Genomic DNA, 12,916 nt, shown 5'->3' with positions numbered 1-12,916 from the left:
ACCTTATTTATGATCTTTTATTTTTAGGACACACAGATAAAGCTATATGGGAAAAAGTGGGTGGGTATTTGCTTTTTGCTTTATAAAGTCATAGACCTACCCTCACCGCTGTAGCTCAGTTGGTTGAGCATTGTTCCATGCACCAAAAGGTCACTGGTTCGATTCCTTGTCAGGGTACATGCTCTGGTTGCAGGTTCAATCCCCAGTTAGGGTGTGTACAGGAGACAATCTCTCTCTCTCTCTCTCTCTCTCTCTCTCTCTCTCTCTCTCTCTCTCTCTCTCTTTCTCTCTCTCTCTCTCTCTCACACACACACACACACACACACACACATCAATGCTTCTCTCAAATCAATAAAAACATATTTAAAGTCATAGACCTATCTTTGCTTCACGCCTTCCCAGTGTTATTCTTACAGATGGAACCACAGTGAGACATGTCTACTTACCCTGGGACATGCAGAGGACATTTGCCCTTATAGTATTTAGCTCTCACCCCTGGAGTTTCCTAATTAGAATGCATTGTGCCTCCCATGTTCTCACCTCCAGATTTAGTATTTCTTTTAAAAAATATATATTTTATTTAATTTTTTACAGAGAGGAAGGGAGAGGGATAGAGAGATAGAAACATCGATGAGAGAGAAACATCGATCAGCTGCCTCCTGTTCACCCCCTACTGGGGATGTGCCCGTAACCATGACCAGAATCGAACCTGGGACCTTTCAGTCCGCTGGCTGACGCTCTATCCACTGAGCCAAACCAGTTTCGGCAAGATTTAGTATTTCTTTACTGGTGATAATTGGCCACTGTTTATAGCTTTTTTTCTCTTCCCTCTTTTAGAGCAGTTAGGTTAGTCAGTCACTTCATCCTACTTAGTTAAATGGACAGAAGCAGACCTGACGAAAGTTCTCTCCACCTCCCGAATCTCTCTGAGAACTCCTCACAGGGGCAGAAACTGGCATACATGCTTTACCTAGAAAAGGAGACCCCAGAGCTGCTAGAATGTTCTGTTAAGAATGTGCATGGGGACATAGACCTTTAAAGAAATGAGACTGCAGGCCAGAAAATAATTTTAATGCCAAGTAGAAAGGACCAATTCACTTTGTGTCATTTTTATTGCTTTTGCTCTACCAATTTCTCCTTCCTATGACTTTGAGAAGGTGTGAGGAGCTGTCCATATTTCTGGAATGGCGGTCCACCTGGGAAAGAGTCTCTCATATTGGTAGCTTGCTCCCAGATCTGGAGTAATGTTAGTATCCTTTAGAGCTGGGAGTAGATGTGAAACAATGAAATAATTTATATGTGGCTTACTGCCTCTACTGATAATATCACCTTCCTTCTTTTTTAAAATATATTTTATTAATTTTATACAGAGAGGAAGGGAGAGGGGCAGAGAGCTAGAAACATCAATGAGAGAGAAACATCAATCAGCTGCCCCCTACACATCCCCTACTGGGGATGTGCCCACAACCAAGGTACATGCCCTTGACCGGAATCGAACCTGGGACCTTTCAGTCTGCAGGCCGATGCTCTATCCACTGAGCCAATCCGGTTAGGGCATCACCTTCCTTCTTTCAGGCACAGGGCAGCTTCATCATCCTCGTACTCATAGGGACCCACGGTTGCTTTTAAAGAACCTGCAAAACAAATAGTTAATGAAGGAAGGCTGAACTTCTTGGAAGTAGTAATATAATAGGCAAGAGAAGAGCTTGGGTCTTTGAAAGTATCTCCTTTCTGGTTAAAAGTACAAGAGCCTTGAGGAAGCAGGAGGAGGGAGAAGGGAGGAGGGAACCAGAGAAAACGTACCTTCTCTGCTGAGCGGCATCCTTTGCTGTTGTTCATGTTTATGTTCTTCATGGAGATGAGGGTGATGCTGTCTTTTTCTCCATTGGCTGTGGAGCAGCTAGGAGTAGGAAGGGAATATGGGTTATGGATAGGAGGAGTGAGAGGGCAATGGGGGGGGGGGTGTGCGCATGTACAGGATTTGTTAAAACTTAGACCTTTGTTTTGGTGTTGGATCATAATGAAATGAGAGTGTGTTTTGAAGCTCAAAATACTTGTATTTAAATCTCTGTTTTACTACCTACTGCTTGTGTGATCTTGACTGAGTTATGACTCTCAAGTCTCAATTTTTTAATGTATAAAATGCAGTAATATCTGACTGGAAGAATTGCTCTAAGAACTTGAGCTAATTTTTTTTTTCATTTTTTATTAAGGTATTATATGTGTAAATATCTTACCATTGCCCAATTTGAGATAATATTAACAAATATCTACCAAAGGGCTTGGCACACAGAAGGTAATCAATAAATGGTTCCTTAAATAAATATCTTCTTATTAAAGGGGTATATTAGAATCTGAATTCCTACACTTTTCTTTTTTTTAAATATACTTTATTGATTTTTTTTTACAGAGAGGAAGAGAGAGGGATAGAGTCAGAAACATTGATGAGAGAGAAGCATAGATCAGCTGCCTCCTGCACACCCCCTACTGGGGATGTGCATGCAACCAAGGTACATGCCCTTGACCAGAATTGAACCTGGGACCCTTCAGTCTCCAGGCCAACGCTCTATCCAATGAGCCAACCGGCTAGGGCTAAATTTCTACACTTTTCATGAAGGGGTAAAAGGTGCTCAGCCCTGGAGCTAAAGGGGTCCAGTCCATCTCCAGTCACCTGATTTCTTCCTTTCAAGTCTGCTCTTGTCCTGCTTGCCCCTAGCTCTGGTCTCAGTGGAGGCTGTCAGGATTCCATGTGTGTGTGTGTGTGTGTGTGTGTGTGTGTGTGTGTGTGTGTGAAGAAAGCAGGAAGCTCTGGTTCCCTCTTGGAGGGAAGACTGAGAAGTCAGATAGATAATGCCTGCTTACACCTCTGACAGTCTTACCTTTCAGATACCCCTGAACTCCCAGGTTTCTGGGGATCTGTAAAAATCCAAAGGCACAGATTGGGGGTCACATGTTGTTACTCAGAAGCCCAACCTGCCCCTCAAAGTTCACCCAAGTGGACCCTCCCATTTCATCTTATGGTGCTGCTGTTCCCATTCCTTCCCTCAACTCTAGGCTGGGTGTCAGTCCCAGAATCTAGCTCTGGGTCCCTCGGCAAAGGGACACACACACACACACACACACACACACACACACCCAAGGCTCAGGCATGTACCTTCAGATTCCTTGTTCTTCTGACACTTAAACCTTAGACTGACCACACTGACCAGGATGATCACCACAACCACGAGGATGACAATGAAGCTGATGACACCTGAACAGGGAAAGGGTGGGGTGAAGAGGAGGGAGAGGAGGGGACAAGAGGGGATAACACAAGTTCAAATTCTCTTCCCAGCTAAGTGCTCTGTAGACAGGTATCAGAGCAAAGTGAATTTTGAATTCCCCTTCTCTGCGAATTAATGAACTCTCAGCTTGCTGCCCTGGCCAGAGTGGGTTCCACAGCCCTTCTCCCACCTTCCCAGAAGAACAGGAAACATAGCAGAACCCAGAAGAGCTGACTAGAGTCAGTGGATGCTCTTTCCCACCAAAGCCTTCGTTGTCAGCCAAACCCTCTAGCACAAATGGGTGAAATTTGAACCTGTGTTTCCTGACCAGTGTCCAAGTCAGTTCAAAGGTGGGGTCCCCTGCCACATCCCACCTTCTCCTTCCTCTCACCAAATGCAGCCACAGTGAGCACTTGCTCTGACATAGGGGTGGGCAGAATGGTGGGGTCTTCTCTTGTCTTCGGGCTCGTGGTGGCCAATTTGGAAGTAACATTTTGAGAGGTGTCTAAAACGAAATGGTGATGGGTGCTTCAGTAAAAGGACTTATTCAGCTTACTAGAGAAAACTAGTGTTTCCACACACACACACACACACACACACACACACACACCCATACACACACACACACATTTCCTCCAGGTAAAGGTCTGCAGGGAGAGCTCAAGCCCTACAGAAAAACTTCCTCCCTGCCCCTCTGACCAGGTCCCCTGAGGATGAAGGTCAGAATTGGGTGCTGTTGGATCACATGACTAGATTGCTGGTTGCTTGTGTTACTAGTTCTAAAGGACTCCAGAAAGTCCAGGATGCTTCCCTCATTATGCTCTTCCCACCATCCCCTTGGAGCCCAGCGGAAAGGGATTTACGCTGCAGACATAGGGAGACATGCTGGGCAAGGCTGAGCCATGTGTGTTTTGCCAAGAGTTGGAGAGGGAGGAAAGGAGGGCACCGGATGTTTGTCTCCAGGCACTGATCTAACAAGCCAGCCTGCCAGTGAAAGGGCGTATGTTTCTGGCCCTCTTAAAAAGTGGTATGGTCCTCCATCTCATCGCCTCTGAGACTCATGGTACTCCAGGCCTGATCGCTGTTCCATTTCTTTGTCCTCACCCCCCTCCTAAAAATGTCTGGGACTATAAAAAACACACACACCGCCGAAACCGGTTTGGCTCAGTGGATAGAGCGTCGGTCTGCGGACTGAAAGGTCCCAGGTTCAATTCCGGTCAAGGGCATGTACATTGGTTGCGGGCACATCTCCGGTAGGAGGTGTGCAGAAGGCAGCTGGTCAATGATTCTTTCTCATCGATGTTTCTAGCTATCCCTCTCCCTTCCTCTCTGTGAAAAATCAATAAAATATATTTAAAACACACACACACACACACACACACACACACACACACACACACACACAAAATAAAATAAAATAACACACACACACCCAGAGCCAAGGGGTAGGATGAGAGAAAGGATCAGGGTTTCTTTGTTGTGAGCACAGACAGGACATGCCTCTGCTTCTGCGCCAGCCACCGCTGCTACTGCTGCTGCTGCTTGGGACCCCTGTGCCTGTGCCAGGAACAGCAGGCCAAGGTGGAGGGTAACCACCCTGCCCCGCTCTTCTCCTATGCTGCTTGAGAAGCAGGTAACTCTTTCCCAACCTTTTCTGCCTTCCTTTCCATTATTTTGGGTTCTCCTAACCCTTCCTTTCCTTCTCTATGCCTTTATCAATCCTGAATCAACTCTTTCTACCTTCACTGTGACCAGGTCCAAGTCCTTGTCTCTCTCATTCTCTCCAGGGTGCCACTGATGTGGATCCTGAGACCTCTCACTGGGGGGCAGGACCTGGGCCCCCTCCAGAGGAGAGGAAGGAACCCAGCTTGATACTTACCAAATCCTGATGTGTGCTCCTGTGGCTGGGGTGGGGAGTGACCATCCATGGTGCTTGACCTTGACATCACAGGTTTACTGGGACCTGTGGGGACCTGTGAGGCCTTCTCTGGAGCAGCTGTGGATTAGGAAGCATTTGTGGGCCATGCTTCAGCCAGCATGTACCCAGGGAAGGCTCTTTAGTCCGAAATTGTTCTTTTTATTACTGCTTTCACTTCCAGAAGGAGCCATCCTCCTTTTCACCTGTTTCCTCTGCCTGGAATACACCCTATCCCCCTTCACCCCACAGTCTTCATTTGGTCAACCCCTTCTCCGGCCTTAGCTTTAGAAGCAATCTGGGATGTACCCCAAGTTGGAAGTGGCTGACATTTGTCTGGATTCCAATAGCACCTTCATCTTATGCCTACACAGTCCTTCTACCCTATCTGTAATTGTCAGGGTAAGATCTTGTTTACTTGTCTGTTTTTCCAGGGTATTCTCCTTTAGAACTGACACTGTGTCTGCTTCCTCTTTGGGCCCTCCCTGGATGGAGTTTATAGTTTCAGTGGCAGAGTACCTGGGGTACTGGTACTGGTACTGGACAGAGGGCTTGGGCTGTTGGGCTCTGAGGACGGGCGGTCCCTCCCAAGGACTGAGGCATAGGGGGAGCTGGAGGTGGGGCAGGTTTGATGACACACTTCCAATCCATATGAGAACTCTTGGGCTGCAAGCAAGTCTGAAGGGCTGGGCAAGGGGCTGGGCAGGGGGCAGGGATCGGCCCCTCAGCAACCACACTCCCTCACCTGTGTTGGGAGAAGGTGGCTGTACAGTCAGACTTAGACTGCTGCTGCTGCTTGGGACCCCTGTGCCTGTGCAGGGGTCCCAAGGCTGACGGTCTATTGCCTGTTATTGCTCTGAGTTCCTCTCTTCTTCCCATAACTGGTGTTTTCTAGTCTTTCTTCTTATCCCACCCCTCACCTGCAACAGTTCACCTCTCTCTTTCAAAGCAAGTTAGACTGGGCCAAGCTGAAAAAAGTCCCTAGATGAGCTCAGCTTTGGATGTCCTGAGAGCACTGGCCCCACCCCTAATCAGCTAAGATCTGTGTAAAACACTGCCTAGAGCTCTCCTCGGCTTTATTAAGCTCCCAGACCTAAATGCTAGAGGAGTCCCTGTGTGTGTTTGCTCTTACCCTGATGCCTAGGGGGCTGCATTGTCGTGGGCTGGGAGTTGTGGCCTGCAAGAGAAAGCAAAAGGCATAGACTAGCTTTGTGAGTCTCCCACCCAGCACAGAGCCCCCAGAAAAGCCAAGGCCTTTTGGCTTCCAAGCCTCCCATGCTGACAGACGCTAAAGGATGTGGCTCCAGCTTACGGGGCTGGCTTCCTCTGAGATCATGACTGAATAGCATCATCACCACCACCACCACCTCATGATTCAGTTCCCAGAGTCCTTTCCGGTCTCTTCAATCCCACATGGGTTTTATAGCAACCTGACACAATGTCAGGGGAAGGTTATTTTAAAATAGTGATATGTCTGAGGACAGAGGGCCAGACGCCTGCCAAGTCTAGACAAAGGCTCCAGGTCTCCAAACGAATGCTGACATCGGCCTACCACAGTGCCATCCATTCTACCCTGCAAACAGTGTCCGTCACACTAGTCCTGCCCAAGGGGAGGGGATGGAAAGATGTGATGAGTAAGATGGAGTTAGGGATTGGGGTTGGTATCTGGGCTATCTCTGTGCCCTCCTCCAGCCAGAGGTAGGGGCCAGGAGCAGGGAAGCTCTTAGATGAGTGGTTAACTTAACTCTCACAGATAGAGGCTTCTCAATAATGGTTGTTGTTGGCCAAACCCAGGGAGAAGGTTATTAGGATGCCCCAGTAAGAAGCTCTCTCTAGATTATTTCATGACTACATGTGTATGCCTGCCAACCTCTAGGCAGATGTGTGTGTGTGTGTGTGTGTGTGCCTGTGTGACATATATGTGTCCCCTGTGTCTGCGGGACCTCAAAGGTCAGGTTGTGTTTGCTCATTTTCCACAATGAAATCATTCTTGAAACCTGTGAACAATGTGAAAGGAAAACGTAGGGAAGTGGAGCCGCCCAGCTGGGTTCCCGTCCCTCCACGCAGGCTGGGACGGCAGCCGCTGGCCTGGCCCTCTGCTCCCTCAGCGCCCATAATCAGGGAAGTGCCAAGCTGGGCCCGGGTGAACCGAAGCAGCTGGGGGCCAGGGGCCCGCCCAACCAGCGCAGCCCGCTGGTCTGTTTATTTTCCTTAGCCGCTGCCTTCCTCCACGGGGCTGTCACTTGGATGGTGTGGAATTAATTGTTTCCAAGCCCACCCGTTCCCAAACCCGAGGCCGTGCCGAGGCTGTTTTTCCAGGTCACCATCTCTGACACTTCATCCCCGGATTGGGTCGGGGGTTGAGAGGGGAGTTAAAACTTGTAGGTGGCTGAAGCCGGTTTGGCTCAGTGGTAAAGCGTCGGTCTGTGGACTGAAAGGTCCCAGGTTCGATTCCGATCAAGGGCATGTACCCTGGTTGCGGGCACATCCCCGGTGGGGTGTGTGCAAGAGGCAGCTGGTCGATGTTTCTCTCTCATCGATGTTTCTAGCTCTCTATCTCTCCCCCTTTCTCTCTGTTAAAAATCAATAAAATATATTTTAAAAAAAAACCACACACACACACACAAAAAAAAACTTGTAGGTGTCCCACGCTAGGGAGAACTTTTCCCAGCTGGGGAATGACCCTTTTAATCCAAAGCATGTTCTGAAAGCACCCATCAGAAGGTACCTTAGATACCATCTAAGCTCTATACAGTTATAACTTTAGTTTTCAGCGGGAGGGCACAGTGCCTGCCTTCCCACATTTATCTAAAAACAAAACTTATGTCTTGGAATGAGTTCCAAAGTCACAAGCTCCAATTCTCGGCAGACTGCTCTTTGTCACCTGCTCTCCACCCCCTTTTACTGGAACTTTTTGTCATCGGGAGATTCCTCTGTGGGAAGAGAAGGGATTAAAGGAGCATCTGTTTTTACAGGCCAGGGTGCCTCTGACCACTGGACACGCAGACAACCGAAGGCCATTGGCCACTGGGATTTCTTCTTTTCCGGTCTCCCCTCCCTAATCGCTACCTGCCCCTCTCTCCTCCCCCTCCACCACCACCATCCTGTTTTTCTCAGCAGCATACCTTAGTGGTTGAAAGAATAGATTTTGGAATTTGACAGGCTGGAGAGTAAGTCCTGACTCTGTCACTTCCTGGCTTGGGCTTTAGTTTTTCTCTTTGTTAAAGTGCAAGTGATTTTAGTACTTCCTAAGTGGATGTGAAGATAAGAAGGTGCATATAAAGTACTTAACATAGTGCCTCCAGACAGAGACCATGCTCAATAAGTGCTAAACATTTTTAATTTTTGCCTCATTCTCTCAAATCCTCCAAGTCTCCAGTCTGCCCTGCCCTGATTTGTGTGTATTGAGAGTCCAGTCCCTTTGCCTATCCCCAGAAGGATTCCTCAGCCCTCCAAAATGGAGACAGTGAGTGCTCTGAGATATTAGATAAGGGGCTAGGAAACTCCAGCGGTGAGCATGGCTCACGGGGAGTTTACACAGGGCTTTCCCAGCCCTGGCACTCGTCCAGGGCAGGGCAATGGGTAGGGACGCTGAGAGAAGCCTGGGCCTATGAAAACGCCACCCCACGAGCCACACCTTTTCATCTTCTCTGCCATTTCTGCCGTTTGGACAACAGCCTCGTCCCCCAGGCCCAGATCAAATGCGTGACTCTATCCTCTGGGAAGTAAAAATCAGAGTTTCACTTCCAGCCCGGGGACTTGTAAAGAAATGCCGGCCCACTCCATGAGGCAGGCTCCTGTGCTCAGGCCTCCCACCGCCTCCGGGAGAGGCACCCTCCCTCTCCCCCCCAAGCACTCGTGCGTGGGTTCCCTTCGGCTATTTGAGCCCAGGTTTGTGAATCTTCCACCGGGGACTCATGGACGGTGAGGCGTGGGTGGGGAGGGAAGGACCGAAGGGAAGTTGCTGCCCGGTGAGTCAGAATCTCCTGGATTTCTCATGGTTCCCAGCAACTGCTCCCTAGTGAGAGGACCCCCGATGAGCTGCCCCGTCTAAGAGGAGTTTTCAAGTTATCTCCTCTGAAGACCATCTCATCTAAACCCCTGGCTGAGGGTGTGGAGTACATCCTCTTTGGCGAACAGTTCTTTGTACTGAACTTGAATCCCTCGTGCTGGGTGTGAACTTAGAGTCGGTATCTGTTACTCCCCATTCGAAAGAAAAAAATAAAAATAAAGAAGAGAGATCGCTGTAAAGCCCAAGGCGCAGACAGTTTTGTGCTAGAACATCCCAGAAGGAGCTTTCAGACCTCAGTCTTACACCAAGACAGCCAGCCACATCCCACACTTGAGGAGGCCAGCCTTCATGGGATCCCCAGTTCACCCTGGAAATTTTCCCACAAAAGGGTTTAACCGTGCGCTATTTCACCCGTGCCCGGTAATGACCACCTCCCCATCCAACCGATCTCCTCCATGAAAGGCTCTGGAATTTCCCCTGGGCACAGCCCTGGATGGAGAGCCGTGTATGTGGTGTGTGTCCCGAAGGAGGGGCAGGCGCTCAGGACTGCCAGCCCCCGGAGGGGACCTGCTGACAGAGCGGCAGTGCCTCTTACCTTGGAGGAGGAGGCAGCTCAGGATCACCCAGCACAGCTGCGTGGTTCCAGCGGTCCCCATGTCAGCGGGGTCTGTGGCGGGCAGGCAGCTGCTCCGTGGAGGCTCTGTCCATAGTGGAGAAGAGAGAGGGAGTGCTGGGAGGGGGAGGGGCTGGGGGCTGGCTCTCCAGGAGCTTCCTGTCAAAGAATAGAAGGAAACAGATTGGGACTAACTCCAGGGCCCTGCTCAGCCTGACAGCCCAGACAAGGATGTGATGCTGAAACATCAACGACCGGATTGCGCCCTGGGTTCCAGGACTCTGCGTGGCCTGGGCTGGGGCCACTGTGTTCCCCTCCAGGGCCTGTCCTCAGGCAGTGATGGCAACCTGCCCCTCCCTGGCCCCTGGCCCTCTCTTCTTCTCCAAGGGGTCCATCAGGTCCCTCCACACACCACCCAGTGGTTTTCCTGGAATGTAACTCCAGTTCCTCCCCATGCTGTCTCAGACCGTGAGGAGCTCTAAAACAGCCCACCAGCCGCCCATGCTCTGTAGACTCTGAATGCTCCCATTCTCCTCCCTCCTCAGGGCTACGGATGCAGACGGGACTCCCAATATCTTTCAGTATTGTTATTCTTAAAAGAAAAACAAGAGAACCACATTCCAAGCATCCCTCCCGCAGGCCCCTCCCCTCATCTTGGCGGCAGGCCTTCCCTGTGCTCCAGCAGCATCCTTGTCCTTAGCATCCAGCCAGCACACATCCCACCGCCCTCTCTTCTATGGACACATTGTCACTTTTCCCAGCATCCCTTGGACCTAGCACAATGCCTGACAGAGAGTAGGCATAAATGTCTCAGCACATATTTATTAAACTAAACTCTAAATATTTAGAGCAAAGAAATGTTACACATTATATATATATATATATATATATATATATATATATATATATATATATATATAAAGAGCCAGGGTTCGTAACATCCAAAATGACTGAAGGCTTGACTGAGGGGGCTGCGATCAGGCCCAGACAGAGGCCGGAGAGAAAAGCAGGGTCTGATCACTGACCCCGTGGCAGTCTGTGCTGGGTCAGTGTGGCGGATGTCAGTCCTGCAGTCAGTGAAATAAGGTCAATTAATATTAAGTGAACATAGGGTCAATTAATATCTCTTTGAGAAGAGTTGGGAATATAAAGTACAATGTAGAGCAATTACTTATATTGTTTCACATAAAACTCTTTTCAACTAAGATATTTTCCTTTATCTAAAATATATCTATATTGTTGAAAGTATTAGAGATGTCCTTTTGTTACAGGGTTTTTTTCCTCCCCATTGATCTCCTCCACCCTGCACCCACCCCTTCCAGGCCTTTGCCAGACTATTGTCTGTGTCCATGGGCTATTCCTATCTAAGACATAAAAATCTAGAAATGTTTAGAGAAAATACAATAAAAGATATGCCAGATAAATATTGAACCAGAAGAGCTGAAGTTGCTGCATGAATACTGGATATAGGCTTGCAGCCAAAACACAGCTCATGAGATAAAGTTAGTCATTGTAACATAACAAAAGGTTCCTTTCATTAAAGAGATAAGATGGTTCCCAATACTTATACACATAAAAGAACAGTGTGGGGGTTCAGAATGAGCCTCACCAACATGTGTCTCAGTGGTATGAGATTTTTGAACTAAGGGCAATTTTAGCTTCAGGCTCAAGTGAAAATTCTGCCCCTCCCTTTAACTACCTAAAAAAAAAAAAAAAAAAAAAAAATTGAATTAGAGGCCTTGCCCATAATAAGACATTATCCTATATAATAGAAAGCTAATATGCAAATCGGCCGAATAGCAGATCAACTGGTCGCTATGACACATACTGACCACCAGGGGGCAGATGCTCAATGCAGGAGCTGTTCCCTGGTGGTCATTGCGCTCCCACAGGGGAAGTGCCACTCAGCCAGAAGCTAGGCTCATGGCTGGCTAACGCAGCAGTGGTGGTGGGAGCCTCTCTTCCCTCCTCAGTAGCATTAAGGATGTCTGACTGATGGCTTAGGATGTGCTCCCCATATCCTCTGAGGGCTCCCAGACTATGAGAGGCTGCAATTCGGGCTGAGGAACCCCCAACTCGAGTGCATGAATTTTGTGCACTGGGCCTCTAGTATAATTATACACTGAGTGGCCTGATTATTATGACCACCCCATCAGTACTTCGTTGGGCCACCTTTTGCCTTCAATACTGCAGCAATTCTTCTTGGCATTGACTCCACGAGATGCTGAAAGGTGATGCGAGGAATCTGACACCATGCCTGATGAATAGCACTGTCCAGTTCTGTGAGATTTGATGGTTGTGGGACCAGCTGCCTGATGGCTCTTTTAACTTTGTCCCACAAATCCTCAATTAGATTGAGATCTGGTCATTGTAGGGGCCACCTAAGCAAGGTAAAGTCTCCCTCATGTTCTTGAAATCACTCCTGCACAATATGAGCACCGTGGCATGGCGCATTGTCTTGTTGGAAGAAGCCATCTCCATTGGGATACACCATCAACAAGATAGGATGAACTTGATCAGCAACAATACTTAGGTATGTTGTGCTATTTAGTTGTTGTTCCACACAAATTAAAGGGCCCAAATCATGTCAGGAAAACATGCCCCAAATGATAATACTGCCCCCACCAGCTTGAAGGGTTGTACTCGTGCCTGTGGGGTGCATGCTTTCATGCTGTTTCCACGAAATTCTCACTCTGCTATCTGCATGATGCAACTGGAAACATGACACATCGGACCACATGACTTTTTTCCAATGCTCCACTGTCCAATCCTTGTGTTCCTGTGCGAATTGGAGATGTTTTATCTTGGTAACTGCAGACAGCAAAGGTGTTCAAACAGGTGTTCCGTATCCATATCCCATAGGATGCAGTGTATGGCTAATTTGCCTACAAACGTCAGGTGGTCATAATAATCTGGCCACTCAGTGTATCTTTAATGTAATTATCATTGTTGTGGATTTTCTTCCAGCTTGTGATGATAAGCATATCTATCATTTTATTTATTTACTTATTTACTTTTACTTTGGTTAACCCTCACCTGAGGATGTTTTTTTGTTTGTTTGTTTTTTGTTTGTTTTTTTAGAGAGAGAGAGAGAGTGGAAGGGAGGGAGGAGA

The 12,916-nt window shown here is 48.2% G+C and overlaps 1 protein-coding gene across 1 annotated transcript; it reads right to left on the bottom strand.

Annotated features, from left to right (window-relative positions):
* Nucleotides 1-609: 609 nt before the first annotated feature.
* Nucleotides 610-10,130, bottom strand: ECSCR (endothelial cell surface expressed chemotaxis and apoptosis regulator). Its single transcript, XM_084885117.1, has 8 exons — nt 9,786-10,130; nt 6,311-6,355; nt 5,143-5,259; nt 3,655-3,768; nt 3,155-3,253; nt 2,880-2,916; nt 1,804-1,900; nt 610-1,634 (listed from the first exon to the last, which is right to left on the bottom strand). The coding sequence occupies exons 1-8, from the start codon at nt 9,844-9,846 to the stop codon at nt 1,626-1,628; spliced, it is 579 nt and encodes a 192-aa protein (XP_084741243.1). The 5' UTR covers nt 9,847-10,130; the 3' UTR covers nt 610-1,625.
* Nucleotides 10,131-12,916: the final 2,786 nt, after the last annotated feature.

This window comes from Pipistrellus hanaki (assembly GCF_964339955.1).
Source record: "Pipistrellus hanaki genome assembly, chromosome: 5".
Taxonomy (NCBI): domain Eukaryota; kingdom Metazoa; phylum Chordata; class Mammalia; order Chiroptera; family Vespertilionidae; genus Pipistrellus; species Pipistrellus hanaki.
This window is presented reverse-complemented; position numbering and strand designations above follow the sequence as displayed.